Below are 18,138 nucleotides of genomic sequence, written 5' to 3'. Positions count from 1 at the left end.
GTTCCTTGTGCTTGTTTCACATTAAACTCTGACTGCATGAGACTACAGTGAAATTTCAAGATGGAAATACTAATACACAGTGCTGGCTGCTTATTTCGCTCATAATTTGTCCTTTCACATATTAAAAAAACACCACAGTGGCTTTTAAACATAATAAAAAATGATTTTCTCATGAGGGGGTCTTTAACTCTGTACAAAAAGGAAAAATGTGGAAAAAAAAAGAACTTGGACATCTGATGTTGCTTCTAACTCGTAAATGTAGGAGGATGCAAAGCAAGACTATCATCCATTCTAGCTTGGGGGATATTCTTTTATATCTTTCATTGATTTTTTTTTTTTTTGTTTGTCTGTAGTGTCTTTACAGTATGTTAGCTGTGTGTCAGGCTGTATTTGACTTGTTTTCTATTAATATTCTCCTATCCAGGCCATGTGATGGTGAACGGACCAACCACACCCATCCCAGTCAAGGCCAAACCTTCCTCTACAGACCCTGTCATTCCTCCAGTCACCATGGGTACGTCCACCAAAAGTACTTCCCCCTCTGTCATTCTTTATCCAGCTTACTCAGTTACAACTCCTCACTCACCTTTTTTTATTCAACAATCAATGAGGCATCACACCAAGGTGTAAAAGTAGTTTGTTCAATGGCGCTTGAGCGATTAAATCATTAAAGCAGTGTTTAACCTCTGTACTTCTATGTGTAGGGCAAGATTGATAGTTGAATATGAAGTTAAAGCTGTGAAAAGGGGGAAAAAGAAAACTATTACTACAATAATGTTACAATGCATCATCACTCTTGGATTTATTGCATTTGGACTAATTTAGCAAGGCACTGCCCTGGCAAGGGTTAGGGGGCTTTCTGTCCCTGGGGCAGCGTTTCTAAAAATGTAAACACTTGTGGATCCACAGGGCACTTTGGATAAAAGCACCCACCGAATGACAAATGGGCTGTCGAACAGTCTGATAGCTGTAGGCAGAAAGGTCTTCCTAAATGGCTCAGTTTAGCACTTGGGGAGGAAAAGGGTTTTAGCCCAGAGTGCTCTGCTGAGCTGTGAGTACAGCAGCGAGAGGGGTGCAGCTCATTGTTTGTGAAGGCAGAAGTTCTCCACTCCTCACCCTGATCAGCACCAGCGCCGCTGTAGTCTCGCTGGAAAGGCCGGCGGCCAAGCTGGGCCCTTTGATGAGCTCGTTGAGCTAGTTTGGGTCTCTGGAATGGAGCTCTGTGGGAGTTTTTCTTCTTCCTCTTTCGAACTACTGTGCAGTAGTGAATTTTGTAGGGTAAAGCTAAATGAGGAATGCTGATAAAACAAATAATATTTTCTTAATCATTTTCATATCTTCTGATAAAGCAGAACCTTTTGGGATGGGTCCATGAACATAGAAATAATATATTTGGGGTAAGCATTTCTTTAACATATGAAATTATGTTTTTGGGCTATATTGTTTGAAAAATGGAATTGCTAGGTGAACTGTTGGCAGCAAGTAAATAAAACATCATGAGGACATAGTTAAAATAGAACCACTTACTACTGAGGAATGGATTGACATTGAGTACAAAGTTTACATTGTGGAAAAGTGCATAAAGATACGTTTTTCAAATCTGGACTACATGGACTGAGTACGTATAACCCATAAAGTCTAATATCACTTGAACCTACTTGTAATTAGATACAACCAGCTCTCTTCATTTATTTTTCTTTTGATTCTTTTTTTTCTTGGTGGTGTGAAGATAACTACAAAAGTAAACTCCCGGGTTCTGCTGTGCTTACGCAAAAACAAAAGAGTAATTACAAAAAGGAAAACTTTAGAAAACCACTAGTAAAAAGGACAGTCTTATTGGCAATATAAATTGTAATAACTTGCTTTTTCAAACTAAACAAAGACAATTTTTCTGTAATATTTTTTTTCAATATGACAAATATTAGTTAAAGGCCTGTTTCAGTTGATGTCACAACTTAACTCTGCTCATTTTGCAGTGAGGCTTTTTGGGCTTTCCTGCTGCTCTATCATCCTTATTTTTGTTTGGGGTGCAAACCAGCATAAATTTATGCAGCTGCTGCTTTTGACAGCAGCAAAACAGTCAACTGTTCCAATCTGACATGTTTATCAGCACACTGTTCTGCCTCAGCACATACCCCGGCATGCCTGGTAAACACGAATTTATAGCAAAATAATGTGAATAATATGAATCATAATCAGGCATAACTAATCAAATCTGACATCTAAAAAGCATGCACAGTGGAACAGAATGGAGCAGAATGGGACAGAATAATGTTTGTGTGTTTTCTCTGTGTTTATCCACCACTCATCTTACTTATGCAAATCTCACGTTGAAAGCTGTCATTGCCTGTCGCAGGAGAGCAAACACACACATGCATGTATGCACTAAATCACCCAAACTGGCATAGACATACACTGTAGTGAGCAGGCACTCTTTAGACAGACACCCTTTGTGTGCATGCCCCCACTTACCTACTGTAAGCGGCTGATGAGGTAGCTGTATGCAGCACAGGCACGCACAGAAGCATACCTAAGGCCTAGTAATGAGATTTGTAATGTGCTTATATCCTTTCTTTCGTTCGACGGAGGGATTGAGAGAAGAGAGGGATTAGGCCTGTATTATCACACTCTGTGGAGGGAGGGACAGGGCATGGAAGGGGAATAGGGGTTATGAAGGCAGAACAGAGAGGGCTCGGGCAGCATATAATCCCTATATATTGAGAAAATGGTCAGGTGGATGTAGTGGCAGGTGTGCAGATATGGATAGATAAATTGATTGAGATTGATGTGTGGGAATGGAGAGCTGGACAGGCGATGTAGCGTGCAAAATTCAGCGTGGTATCGTTCTTTCTCAACTAAAGATAAGGCGAAAGGGGGGAAAAAACTACAAGAAAAGTGACCTTCGAGGCATTCCCAAAACACAAGAGAGAAGGGAAGACAACTATTCCTGAATGATGGGGCGAGGGTCTCCTGACAAAATCTGTTAAGCACTCAAAGGCCATTATTTTCTAATTAGGATTTGTAGTCTGAAACGTTGCCTCTGAAGGCTGATTGCTGGTGGTTCATCGATGGTGTGGAAGTACACCTTGTTCCAATTATTGTCTGGATTTATTTAATGGAGGACATCTAGAGGTTAATCACCAGATGCCTCTGAGCTAGCTCTGGGAAGAATGACTAATAAAAATGACGGACTACTTTCTAACCTCTCCATTGTGCACTGTATTGCCATTCTTAGGAGTAAGATAAAATAGTAGTTTGCAGCACAATAGCATGTTATAGTATGCACAAAGTAGTGGCACACAGACTTAATGCCTTGACTTTCCCTGTTTGTTGTCTCTGCCTGTTTCTAGTTTTGGATCCTTTCATTTCGTCTTCAAAGACAACAAATTGTTTTTGCCGCTTTGTGTTTTCTACCATTGTTTAGGTCCAAAAATCACTTTTAGGTAGCCTTAAAAGGACCCATACAGAGCCTTCAATTTGGCTTTCTGAAACCTGAAGATACTTGGGATTTTTTCAGGTGTGTTTACAGCAAAGTTTTCTTCATGTTCTGCCTCTTTCTCACCTCCATTCGCATACAGCTATGTAGAGGAAAACTAACTGCTGTCCTGCTTTAACAATACCGCCAATCATAAGCTTTTTTCTCCAGCCTGTACTTTAGTTAAGGTACATTACCTGCTGTTAGCATGTGCAGGCTTAACTGGCTGTTGGAGTGCACCTGATCTGCAAATTATAATGTGCCTCAGGACAAAGATATGGCACATTACGGCTCAGAAAAGAGGCAAAGCAAGGCTGTTTTCACTGAGAAATTAATAAAGAAGCACCTTTAAGCACTATAGTTTGCGCTATCTGGTCATATATTATTAGCTGGCATTGTGTAGCTGCAGGAGAAGTGTGAATAGAGCAGCAGGCAGGTGAAGGTTGCCAAGGTAAGAGGTATACAATGCCATCAGCCTGCAAGACACAGGAGTGAAGGGAGGGCATCGAGGCCGGGAGTGGGAGTGAGGTGTTTGTGTCTAAGTGGGTTAGTTTTCGAGCCAATGACCACTTGGGACATGTATCTCTTTACTGCTTTGTGTTTTTGCTCGATACAACATACACAAAGCCACTCTAACTCTGTTTTCTAGGGAAACTTGCATAAATCGGCCATTGTATGTATAGAAACTGTAATCCCAGTGCACATGCCCTCATTTCCTTGCTAGTGTGTTGTGTCAAAGTGTTTTCTATGTTTTGCACAGGTGGTAAAACATCGAAAGCAAGCAAAGATGTGAGAAATGGAGGGTGACATTTGGGAATTAATTATTACTTCTACTGTGGCTCCTTAGTTCTCTTTATTATACACATATCTTGAAAAGTTCAAATGTCTCTATCTGTTTGCCTCAGCAGCAGGACTTCACAGGGCTCATCTCGTGTTCTGCTGTTGTTGGGATGCATGAACAAATGCATCTATAGTGTGAGTGTGCTTCATTTTGCTCATGCTGGCCTTAGAGACAATTACAGCACAGATCATTTGTTTTTCACGAATGAGGTGCAGCAATAAAAGGTCAAGAGCAAATATTCAACTACACAGACAGAGAGGAACGGGGGGTTGGAGGACATCTAAGCAGGCAGATAGTACCTCATTAACTAGTCTAATTGATTGATGATTGTACACACAGCAGCAAAAATAGATCCCAATTCTGCATCCAATATTTTAGTGCCTTAGGTGGTGCTTGTGTTTAATTGCAAGGCAGAGAGGAATGAGAGAAAGGCAGGGGATAGATGGTTGCTTATAGCCATGCCCATAGAGTGAGGTCTTTGCAATGTTTAACGTGTTTGTTTTGAGGAACACTCTGCTGTAATAAACTGGAAATGCCAGTGTTTGTCTTGGGATTCCACGGCAATTTTTATTAGTCCTCATGGATGCTTTTAGCGTTTATATTGTGTTTCAGTATTGTATGTTGACGTTATAGTCGTGTACCATAACCAGAAACACTCATCCAGTGCCAGCATGTCTAACAGTCTTCCTTGGGGAGTGCAGCCTGCAGGTTTTCAGAAGCACTCTCGATGGATATGTTGTGGTTTATCTGTTTCTAGCTCTTCTGTTTGCTTGCGTTGCTCTTGGTTTTTTCAACCTATGCTGGCTGCCGAATTGTCATTGCAACACCATGAGGTGTAGTTTTGAGACATTTGGGCCTTGCACAAAATTAACTGTAATAGTTTTGGAATATTTAGCAATATTTTTATACAGCAACCCAGCGGCAACCTCCACGGCTGAAAAACGAAGCGAATGCTAACGTGTCAGAGTCTGCAGTTCCACAAATGACCAGTTGAGGCTGACTACAAAAACAAATCAGCCCCCATAGACGTCCATGTTAAAACACCGAACTTCACAGAGGAAATATGTTTAACAGCCTGGTAAAGGAATAAAAAAAGCAGTTTTGGTCTCTTTAGCTAGATTCACGGTACAAAGAATGTATCTTTATGTAACTCCCTTGTTTGGACTGCATTAAAGCTAAAAGTCCTGCATAGTTCAGGATCTTAAAGTTACAATAAAAAATTAAATCGATACAAAATTGTGCTTTTTCAACCAAATGTAGTACTTTAGGCTTACCACTAATTAGCAACATTTAACATATGAACACTAAATTAAGGTGATAAAGATTGATTTTGTAAACATCAGTATTTAAAGTACCACTAAATTTACATGCTATGTGGACTCTTATTCTTTTTTGTATTGCTTGAAATCATGACTTCATGTCTCCTGGTTTTGCAGTTATGGTTATTAGAGTTCCTAAACTAATATTTTGTCATATCATATACAAGTCATGTTTTAAAAGGCTTGAAATATATCGTTTTAAGATACTCCATCTGGTGCTGCCTCCACACTTTTGACAATCGAATGTACTGTATATGCCATACTCAAATTTGCAACATTACACCTCTCTGATTTCTGGTGCTGTGAAAAGTTTGGGACCTAGAAACAGGGTCTCCAGCCAGATGACTCGGTATTGAGAACTGCAGAAAAACTGCAAATAGCAGCCATCCTGGAACCAGTACACCTTCAGCTGGCAGCCATACAGTACCAAGCTCAGTTACTTGGATCTCTTGTTTCACTAAATGGTAGCTTCTGACTTTATATAGAAAACCAAAGCTATATGACTCACTGTCAGCAGGAGTAATCCGTTTTCACTAATCAGTGGGTGGTGTGTCTAATAAGCTGGCTGCTGAGCTTCTGTGCCTGTCTTCTTTTATAGCCGATCTTCTGAGCTGAGGGTGATAGGAAGAGCGTTGAGAGGAGATAGCATCCACCTCATTAGTCCAAGTTATGACAAGCACCAGACTTGTTAACTTAAGAGAGAACGCTTTGTAAATACCATCAGTTTACCTGCGGTCTTGCGAAGTTGATGTGAGTCATTTTTCAGGCTACACACTTAAGCAATGTACACAGTCGATACACTGCTTAAGATGGGATGAATGAAGACGTGTTTACACACCTTTTCTTCTTCTTTTTTTTCATTCAAACAATGTGACCTTTTTGTAGCTGTAATTGCAGTTCTGTGTTGTGACGACCCTCCACCTGCATGTTCAGGTGCTGAGGGTCGTCAGCTGATTGAGCCACACCTGATCAAGTGGCTCAAACTACATAAAGCCTCCCTCATTTCTAGCATCAGGCTCTCTGACAGGAGCTGCTTCCTTCTGAAACTTCAGCAGCCTGGGTCTGGTTTGCAGTCTGGTTCTGGTTTGGTTGGAGGTCTTCAGTGTGCCTTTGTTGACTTGGTTTGTACTTCAATAAAACTTTTTTTTTAGTCGCCACCCTGTGTTGTCTCGCTGTTTTTGTTGCAGCTTCAGAGCCGAGTTGTAACGATGTTTATAAAAGTTCCCTTTACGTATTTTTTTTCCTGGTTTCTGGTGATAAATTAGTCAATTTTCTGTGAATAAACTGACATCTGTACAATCTGGTGGAACATCAAGTTAGTTTTCCAATATATGATGATGATTTCTCGCAAACTGCTGGATCACATATTACCACAAACCTTTTTTCCCTTTTCATTCCTCCTCTGTAATGTTCTCCACACTAACCGTGGTCTTTTCCCTACTTCTTCTCTCGCTGTTAGGCGATCCTCCGGTGGGTTTCCGTGATGTGTTGCTGCGTGATGGTCCTGAGGGATTCGCCAAGGCTGTCCGTGCCCATCAGGGTCTGTTGCTAATGGATACCACATTCAGGGATGCCCACCAGTCACTCCTGGCAACCAGAGTTCGGACCCATGACCTGAAGATGATCTCACCATTCGTCAGCCACAGCTTCAGCAACCTTTTCAGCCTGGAGAACTGGGGAGGTGAGTTTCCTTGTTTTAGATGGAAATATCTACTTTTTCCCCAAAATAGTTTCTTTAAATGGTGCAAAGCACACATGAATGACATCAGTTAATGCGATAAAAACTTTGAAAAGCACTGAAGATGCAGGATAGTGGAGCTGAAAATGACAATATTTGATCATGAGTTTCCCTACTCTGATGGCTATCATGTTAATTAAATCCCTTTGTATGTGCTTATGCATTTCAACGCGTCCCCCCTGCTCATGCTGTAGATCTGTTCCATGTTTCAATGATGAACCTCTTTGTTTTTTTTGCGCTTGAGCTGTGAAAATCATATCTCATTCTGCCATCTCCTCTACCACAAGTCAGTAAGTTCCCTCAACAGACGATGATTGTACCTCTTCCCTGCTCTTCAGTGAATAGAGAAAATCACACTTTGAAACTTCTTGTGGCACAAGCAGTCCAATATTGTCCCTGTATAATAGGCAATTTCTCCAAAACTGGCATAGAGGAAGAAAATGTGATGTTTGAAAAGCTGGTAACAAGGCCAATTACTAACACTTCTTCATGATGATCCAATGTGAAGTGCAATTGTTCTGAACTATGAACCCCATTTAGAACACTTGTGCATTCAGGACACACAACTGTGAAAGACAGATGCCAAGTAAACCTCTTGAGGTTGAAACATGTAATTTAATGCTCAATTATAGTGATTGTACTTATATTATTTGGAGTGGCTTGAGAAGATCACACGAACAAACATAAAAACTAACCAACAAAAGCCTTGTTCCGTTTCAGATTCTATTTCAGTGGCTCGGCTCATCGTTAGATGCTGCTTGAACAAAGTGAGGAAAAAATAAAGACACATGAGAGAGTGTGAGAGTCTCCAGTGAAACCTCTTCGGTGCTATAAACCCTTTCTAAGATTAAATTCCTCTTGGTAACAGATCGTGGTGCACCAGTTAGGGGGAAAAGCAATATATTTCATTACTGTGGGAGAGCACTTTGAGCGGAACTCACATTAAGCAGCTGTCTACTTATTTCATGTTTGAACAGATAAAAAGGCTATAGCAAAAGTAAATTATTGAGTAGATATTTTGATAAAAAGGGCTTAAACGCTTCCAGTCTTCCATCTCCCAGAATATTGTGATATTATTATGAGACTGACCCAGGAAAGATGATATGAATTCAGTTTAGCTGTGTTTGAGGAGCTACATTAAAAGCAAATCTTTGAAGAGAGACTCTGAAAACTTGTGCTGAACTCAGTCTTTCACTCCCAAAGAAGTGTTGAATAGGTGCCAGGGAAGCCCCTTGTCTGTGTTTGTCTCGTTATGCTATGTGAACCAGCTCTGAAAGGGGAAAGTGCTTTGATTAAGGCACATGAATGCCTTTTTAAGATGGTATTTTCATATATTTGACAACTTTGAAAAGTGCTCCCAAGTTTCCAGCCAAGACCATATTAAAATCTTGTTTACTATCATTTGCAATCATGCACACAACCTCGCTGAAGCTTTACTTCTGAGGATCACGCCAGAATATACGGGGCAGAATATACAGTTACAAAGTTCAATTTTGAGGCTTTCAAACCAGTGTTTTTCTGTCTGTTTCTCTTAGCTTCTTTTGCTCCAGAAACAGTCAATGAAGCCTGAGAGAAAGCATGTTTTCAGACCATTTTATAGTTGCTATAGGAGATAATTTTAGTGCCTTGTTTATGAAAGCTTAAACCTTTTCCCTTTCAAGCTGTTTCAAAGCCTAAAGTAGTGTGGTGAGATTTTCAACAAATCTTTTGATTGCATGTTGATAAATCTACATTTAAATACAGTCTGAACAAGAGCAGGCCATTTATTGTGAGACTGAATAATGTAGTCATTTATTCTTTAAGACCTCACTTAAGTATTTTTAGTAAAACATATAATTATTGTTAAACGAGCCAACAGTGTGGCTAACGTCTTAATTTGAATATTTGCTGCAGTAAAAGCTCTGAGTAAACACTGCAGATTTATCTAGTGTCTGAACTGAATCCAGTTCTGATCAAACGTGAAGAGAATAGCGAGTACGTCTCACTTTGTGCCTTCCCTCCTGAACTCTTTCATAAAGTGCTAATGTTTGAATTGCAATGGGATTCGACTTTTAAAATCTTCTGTCAATGAAACCTCTTGAAGTTTAAACAGTCTTTCGTCTCCATAAAGAAGTTAGAGAAAGTGAATATATGCTTGTCTCTCCCCCATTTATACAGCGACAGCAAGAGTATATCATTGAAATCAGATGTAAAACATGAGTTGGAGAAATTTAAACAAGTCCTGACATAATGATTCTGTAATGGGCAGATATTATGAGCTGGGGAGCATAGGATTCATTTGTCTTTCTCAGTTAAGAAAAGTAGTGGTGATCATGTGAATCGCAGAATAGAAATGTAATATGCGGGTGGATTCTCTTGAGGCGGCAGTGTTTCCTGCATGATGTGATTATGAGTTTGAGAAAACAAGAGGGACCTTCTCATAATTATTTAAACACTTAAAGGCAGAATACATTCTAAAAAGGGACATCCCCCTGAAACCTTCCTGTCATTTTTATTTAGCAGTGTAATAATGTGTTTGCATCAGTGTCTTCCTGTGCATATTAATAATTTGATGTTAATTGAGCTAGTTAAGGGGGAACAACAAAGCATTTAGAAAACAGAGTGATGAGTCTGCCGCCAAGCCCTTTGACATTTGTTTTGGCAATTATTTCAATCTGCTGTTTTTGTTCACATTCTTAGCAGGGCATGGAAACTGTACGATTTATCTTTTTCAACAGAGTTACATTTTTTTATTTATTTTGAAAGATGGGAAATTTGCAAAATTGTTTGTTTGTTGTGTTTGACTTTATCTTGTATTTATCATTTACATTTTTGGCCTCTACCTATTTCTTGTGGCTTTACATAACATCTTCCATGTTTTCTTTCTGGGGATGCAAATTTCAAACGCTTTCCTCAACCAGTAGTCATTTATGTTTAAAAATCAGTAACTGGTTAACTATTGAAAGGAATGCAATACAGTGGCACCCACTGACATTTAATTTTCACAATATCAGCTCAGTTACATACAAATTTAAAGAACAGATAATGTGAACACCTACTGAATTATAAATGAAACAGGAAAAACTAACGACTTTCATCAGAATTGCTAATTAAGGTTTGTGCCAACAAATTCCAAAGTAATAAACACAGCAAGGAAAATGCAATCTTCCTCTGAGAATAACAATCTTTACCAAACGGCTTTACATTATATAATGTAATTCTCATTGCTGATCAGCTGGAACAGATATCCACAAATACTGTTGCAGCAACTTTGTCAGTTCAGGAAATCTGTCAGTATTTGCGGCAACCTCTAAAATATATTTATACACAGAGCAGAGTGGTGCCAATACACTTCACTAAGTATGAATGTTTTTTGAAGCATGTAACCAGAGCCCTGCTGCTCCTGAGCATGTGATAATCCCACATTAGCATTAAGGTAGCTAGCTAAATCAGACAGCCTGTTGACATCTTTTTCACACTTTAAATCTGCACAGTTCATCAGTATGACTGCTCAGTTAGCAGCTAAACAGCAAGGAGGTGCTCTCAATCAATGTTACTCTTACCGACAGTCAGCAAACACACCTAGAACTCTCATTCAACAGGCACACCTACAGTAGGTACTACAGCAAATCAAAATCCGTTTTCTGACAGTTAAACTGCTTGTCAGTTAGTTTCTATCGTATTGCTTAATATTTTTTTGCATTTTTTCGAGTGTTAATAGCAACCAGTTGATTAGCAGTGAATCATTAACATCTCTAGTGTCTTTTCCCTCCCGCTTTTCCCCTCTGTTCTTCCTGTAGGCACTTTTAAAACTTCAATTTTGATAAGAAAAACGTAAATGAAGTTTTGACGGCTTGGAAAAGGCTCTTTCCACAGTGCCACTCAAATGGCTCCTACCTTGCAAATGGTCACATCTGCCAAATTATGTGCCTCTGCTCAGTAATGCAGATATTTTGATGAAAAATTTGAAGCCTAGATACCAACCAAAGATAACCCTGCTGGTAGTAGAAGGTTCTACTGTCTCAGACTTTAGAGGATCTCCTCCAGAGTCTGTATACAGCTGTTTTCAGGCTAAGAAGCACTCCCTATGATGAATAAGCTGGTCTTCAGGTAAAACAATTGAAGCAGCCTTTGTAGTAAAAAAAAAAAAAAAATGTTGTAACCTTTTTACAGTTTGTCTGTAGCAGGTAAGATAATGAGCTGTATCTCCTTCCTCCACTTACCCTGTGTTTAAAACCCAACGATGCCAGATTCCCCATTTGCTGTTCTCTCACCTTGCATTGATTTAGGCTGTGAAACACAAATTAGACTACAATGCTGTTAAAAGTTCAAATCTGCGCACACTGTCCTCTAAAGAGTTCCTCATAAATCACTTAATGACCACAGGAGGAACGACTGCTGTGTGACTCTTTACTAGGAGGTCCCTGTGCGATGCACTTTTATTACAGAGTGATCAGGGATACAATATCACACTCTGCTTCAGTCACTTAGGAACCAAAATAAATCACTAAAGGGAGTTGACCACGTGAATACTGAACGCTGTTACCCTGACACATTGTCCCTATGTGAGAACGGTTTTGTTTTTTTTGTTTAACACAGCGGTCTTAGATAGGGAATATTGCTTTCACATGTTTCAGCTGCTTAGAGGCAGAATGAATCATTGAAGAGATTAAGCCTGTGAAAGCCCTTTGAGGATTAAGTCCCTTCCTGATATAGCATTTCTCCCTACACCATGCAAGATACAGTAAAATGAACTGGGTCACACAATGTTTCTATCCGGCTCCTCATATCTGTTTCACACTTGGCAAATTTATCAGATGGAATAGCGGTAGATTCTTAATTAGTGTGCTTTAATATGTTGGTGTGCGCCTCCTTTTTATCCCGGCGCTTGTGTAATCGGTATCTTGGAGTACTTTTGCTTGCCTTAAGGAACGTGAGCAAGAAAGTCTGGACAGCACCAAGGTAGACCAAGGAGCAAAGTGGAATCTCAGATGACATAAAAATTGATCTGACAGGAAAAACTGTCTGATGCATGGTGGGGTATAATGGCACACTTAAGCAAAAATGCTGAGATATGTGTGTTTATGTAACCCAACAATCCAAATTAGAGATATTAATCATTTTTATGCACCACAGGCCTTCCTTTATTTGCTTAAGAGCATAAGATAGAAGTTTAGTTTCTTTAACTTTGGATGGAGTTTGCCAGTGTGTGCCTGAACCGACTGTTTTATTATTGAATTATGTATAAAATGTTATATTACAGAAGATGTTACAAGGCCGTATATCTCCACAACACCTATTCCAGGAGACAGTTTGTCCCCAAATAAGTTTTTCTTGACTTTGCTGGCTATCATGGGGACTGCACAAAGACCTTATTTCCCTCCTTCCATCTGATTTATTTTAGCTCACATTCACAACAGATTGGAAGCAGCCTATTTTCCAAAAAAAAAAAAAAAAAAAAAAAAAAGAGGCAGACTACAGCAGTGCACATTCCTAATGTCCTGCACGTGGGACCAGCTGTCAGTCTTCATTCACGTTATCAAATTATTAGAGTTGATTCCGCTGTCTCAGATGAATTCCTCACTCAGCATCATGTTTTGATATCTGAAATGCTATGAAACATTAATACTAATATGTTTAACATCAGATAAGATTGCTTGGAGTCATTTCCGCTGCAGTCCGATGGTTTAAGAGAGGCTGACGTAGGCTAAAATCCAAATTGGAAGAAAAGATTTTTTTTTTAAGTTGATGAAGAGGATGGTTTTTCCAGGGCATCCCTTCTGCTTAAAGAGTGAGGAAGAAGCAGTTGTGCTTAGTATTCTCCCCGTGTCCAAATGCATGAGTGCTCAGAAAATGAAATTTAATGATGACAGTGTTGGATCAGCAGAATACCACTGGAGGCTTTAATATTTCTGGCTGATATGATAAACGGGTATGAGAATCGCTAATCTACTCCCCCAGAAAGGGAAATGAGAGATCGCTATCTCCTCTTTTTTTTTCTTTTTTCGCCTCTTCCGTGGAACATTCCTTAGATTCTAAAGCAACTTGAAAAAGAAATGATGAAAGTGTTAGAATGAGCACTGAATGTGCAACTCCCGTTTGATATTTTACTTAAGCATCCACTATTGTGTTTTAAATTGGTGCAGTCTGTGTGTGTGTTTGTGAAGAAGGCTGAAATATATATATATTTTTTCTTAAATTGAGATCAAAGTCAGGATGATGAATAAGACTGGAGATGAAAGCTGCAATAAACCGCAACCTGTTTGTGTGTCTGTAGGTGCTACCTTCGACGTGGCCATGCGATTCCTGTCAGAGTGTCCATGGAAGAGACTCCAGGAGCTGAGAGCTTTGATCCCAAATGTCCCTTTCCAGATGCTGCTGAGAGGAGCCAACGCTGTGGGCTACACTAACTACCCTGACAATGCTGTCTTCAAGTGAGTCACTCGTACACACACATTTCATCAAGCTGTTCTTCATCTTAATTCAGTTCTTAAACAACCAAATGATTAGGAGTCGTATTGTGAATATTTTTAACAGCTTCAGAGAATGAAAGTATACGTTGACAAATGTAAGCCAGGGTTGCAAATGTAGGTCTGTATCCACATTAACTTAAACTGTATGGTCTAATGTATGCCAAACAGTGTTGGTATGGAGTTCAGTATGTAGAACAGTCAGTACTGAGTCTCTATATACATCTAAGGAAACCCTTCATAACCCTGAAGCAGCTTTGTCATTTTTCTATTTAATTTGCCCCCCCCCCCCCCCCCCCCCCCCCCCCCCCCCCCACTGTGGTGAAAACAGTTTTTATCAAATTCTTGAACAGCATCAATTTGAATAAGGCTTCTTGAAGCCAGCTGCCTCTCCTTCTGCTTCTTTGTCTCTCATTGTCATGTTATTTAGAAAATGTCCTCTGACTGGGTCGTTTCCATGGTAACAACATGGGTGACCGTCAGCTTCATACATGATTTTTTTTTTTTTCTGTCCATGTAATAGAGTCAGGCCTTTTAGAAGATTGAAAAGTATTGGCCTCTGAATAATTACACAACCAACTTAGCAAAACAATAGAAAAGCAATTCCTCAAAACACTACAGAGAAAAAGCAATAAAATTGAGAATATGCAATTTTCTGAATAGGAGAAAAGGAGTAGGCTGAAGCTACAGTTTGTAACCCCTACTTTACATACATAGTACCATGTATAATTGAATCATTGCTAGTATTTCCGTGCCACACTATTGCCAAAATGAACATATTTTCTGAAGTATTAGTTGAATTCAGCTTAAATGAATGAATACCACACGTTTTTAGTTCCTCACTACAACTGATGTTTTAACCCTTGATGGACACACTTTGCATCCAAAACCACATCCTAAACTGCATTTACATTAATTTTACTCATAGTTACAACTTGCATACCACCTTCTCACCCATGAGTCTTGTTTGAATTACTCATGAACTGCATCAACACATTAGTATGTGTGCAATTATTGGTTCATGTCATCAATTAGGGATGAACCAAAAGCATAACTTACCAAATGTTCTGCTGTTGGCTGCAAGAGTGAATGCACTGCCAGCATCTAAAGAACTGAACAGTCAGTGGATTTTTTTAAATTTTGATGGGGATTTTTGTACATATCAAGTAATAATGCCATAAAGACAGCTCAAACTTCTGCAAAATAATATATTTGCTAATTTCTTCACCCATTTTCACAATCCTGCTTCTTAACTGAATTAGACACAAAATCTGCGTTGTTCTAAAGTGTAGGCTTCCTGCATATCAAAATAAATAGGAAAAACCTGTCATTTCCAGTGATGTAATTTCTCTCTGCACCAAGGAGTAATCTGGGATTGAAATCACATCACGAGATTTGTGATGATGGACTTGCTTCTTGCTCAGTACAGATTGTTTGCGTCAGTTAAAGCAGATGGCTGAAAATGAAGATAAATTTTATGTTAAGATAATCCAGATAGCCATAGCAACAGGCTAAACAAAACCTCTTAGTGATAGCCTTAGCTTAGAACTGTCAAAATAAGTTCAAATTGCACTGATACAAACAAGTGAATTATTTGGTCATTGTAATCTGAAAAGTGGGCGTGCTTGTGTTATATTGCTGTGGTTATAGCAACTTCAGCAACATTTGTAACCTCACTTTCAAAGCACAGCTCTGCTAATTCCCCTGAGCTGCTTCGCTCTGCAAATGTGCTCATCTGTCCCTCTGTGTAAACAATAGCTTTCAGTCATTGGTTGTCACACATGCAGAGAGAGAAGTGGCTGCTTCAGAACCCAGGTATTGTATTTAATATATTATACCAAAACTGGCCAATATAAATAGCGATGCAGATAACTGTGAAAATGCAGAAAATTGCCCTTGAGTATCAGTCAATCACTGAAACCTATCAGTGCCTTCTGACACAGTTGCTTTGTTTCTAAATATATCTAAATGGCTGTAATGTGCGGTAGCTCTCCACAAACCACACGACTCGCACACATTTAATCAGGTCACTTTGGTTGATGTTTTCCTGCTGCCTCTTACCACGCTCAGTGAGTTGCACATCATTGATACAGATGTATACTAGGAATGCTCTTTCGGGCCGTAAATGCTCCTGCGCCTACACACATGCATACGCACGCCTCTTTTCCAAATGGATTCACCAGCTTCGTCGGTGGTGTGGATGACTCATATAAACACAATCGGTACACACCTGCAGTCAGCCGCACACACAGACACCGACAGGGACGTACACACTGCTTCCCTCAGTGTGTTTCCCTCACCTCAAGTAAATTAGTAGTGGCTAGTTTATGACAAATGCAGCTGTCCCCTCCTCCCTCCTTCGTATTGAATCACACACAGACAGACCTCCCCTATCCTCACTGTTTTTTGCCCCCGCCCGACCCCTCCTATCGTGGAGTCATTATTTACTCCTACTCATGCCTCCCTTTTCCGTGTTTCCATTCATCTCCCTGCATTACACACTTCTTTCCCTCTTTTTAACTCCCCTCCTTCGATGCCTATTGCTCTTCATCTCCCTCTTCACTCTCGGCGTCCCATAGGGGGAGTGCCATCGAAAATTTGCACATCATTGTGATTAATGGCTTTGATCTGTTTGCCCGGCTCTCTCTCTTTCCATCCTCCCTGCACTCTGTCACTAACTCGTCCGCAACGTTTTCAGCACGGCAGCTTGCAGCCAAGTGACCTAAGCGTCTTCATTAACTAAATCAAATCAAAGTGTAATTCCATTTCATTTAGTTGATTTAAAGTGCATTTTACAGGGTCACAGCAGAGTATGTTTTGCAGTGAGAGGGATGTGGCATTTTTAAAATGTCTAAACCGCCTGGAGGATTGAGCGGGTCGTATGATTGTTAACGAGATTTTCTTGTCGCATTGTGGAAAAAAATACAACCTCTATGAATTTCACAAATAGTGATAACTTCAGCTGAGTTAGATATGTAGGGCAGTACAGTGTTTTTCATTTGGTGCCAATGGGCAAACAGCACTTGTATACATTGTAGCATATTACTAAATAAATACTGGACACACACACACAAACAGGACTGACAATCCTGTTGTGGCACAAATAAACAGACATAATAATGTGTGTCTGACATACAGTGGTTATCTGTTGAGTTTTCCAAAACAAAAGCTCTCAGTGTGAGTAAATATTGCATTCACAATCGCACTGCTACAGTAAGTACTCACTCCAGTTATGAAAAACGTGATTAAGATACCGGGGCCAAAGCAATAATGGCAAGGATTTAGCACTAGCAACATGGATAATGAGGCGGGTATACATATCTCCCCAGTTATTGTGAGCTCTTGCAGGCTGTAAGCTCATGAAAATAGTGAGAAAACAGTATTTACTCAGGTACAGCGATATTTATGAGCACCGATATGGTGATGGATATAAACAGCTTATCCTGACCCGGATGTGCACTGTTATCAGGAGTACACTGTGCGTGAAGGCAGACTCATTATACGTGTGTGGGTGAGACTGTGTGCTAATCCTGCAGTGTACAGTAGGTCTTTACAGCCTTCCTCACCTGATTAAAATGTGGATGTGGAAGGTGTTTAACTAACATCATTTCTATCTCCTCAGGTTCTGCGAGGTGGCCAAGGAGAACGGCATGGACATCTTCCGCGTGTTCGACTCCCTGAACTACCTCCCTAACATGCTGCTGGGCATGGAGGCTGCAGGAGCGGCAGGTGGCGTAGTCGAGGCCGCCCTCTCTTACACGGGCGACGTCTCCGACCCGATGAGGCAGAAGTACTCCCTGGAATACTATGTGAAACTGGCAGATGAGCTCGTCAAAGCTGGAACCCACATCCTGTGTATCAAGGTGAGGAAACAATAAAAGGATCCAAGAGTTGCAGCAGAAGTTGTTCAGGCTTCTGCAACAAGCCAAGTTTTGTCCTTCCCTGTGAAAATCGAAGGATATTGGCATTTGTTTCTTTGCTTCTGCGTCAAATCCCATCCAGCCTGCTACAAGAATAACTGAAAACCAGCTGAAATGACATATATACACACACTTTTTTCACACAAGCAGACGTGCAATGGCATGTTGGTCTTAATCAGATCCTAAAATACCAGCTGCACCTTCACTAGCTGCTTTGTCGACAATCTAAGTAGCAGTGTAAAGTTTTGTTTTGTTTTTTTTTTTACTCACTCGCTTTAATATATGGTGCAATTCCATTAACTTGACTAATTCCTGATGAAATTACCACTCTTTAATCATCTGAGAAACAGCTGTGTGGGTGTGTTTACCTCTCTCACATACAACCTCCACTTCTAT

The 18,138-nt window shown here is 40.0% G+C and overlaps 1 protein-coding gene across 1 annotated transcript in view; it reads left to right on the top strand.

The window, feature by feature from the left end:
- Positions 1–18,138, top strand: part of LOC110962536 (pyruvate carboxylase, mitochondrial) — a 627,844-nt gene that overhangs the window by 563,923 nt on the left and 45,783 nt on the right. The window contains 4 exon segments of the mRNA XM_051943654.1: positions 425–514; positions 7,095–7,316; positions 13,630–13,786; positions 17,445–17,685. Of these exon segments, the coding sequence (XP_051799614.1) occupies positions 425–514; positions 7,095–7,316; positions 13,630–13,786; positions 17,445–17,685 (710 nt within the window).

The sequence above is a fragment of the Acanthochromis polyacanthus genome, chromosome 23 (genome assembly GCF_021347895.1).
Source record: "Acanthochromis polyacanthus isolate Apoly-LR-REF ecotype Palm Island chromosome 23, KAUST_Apoly_ChrSc, whole genome shotgun sequence".
Classification (NCBI taxonomy): Eukaryota; Metazoa; Chordata; class Actinopteri; family Pomacentridae; genus Acanthochromis; species Acanthochromis polyacanthus.
This window is presented reverse-complemented; position numbering and strand designations above follow the sequence as displayed.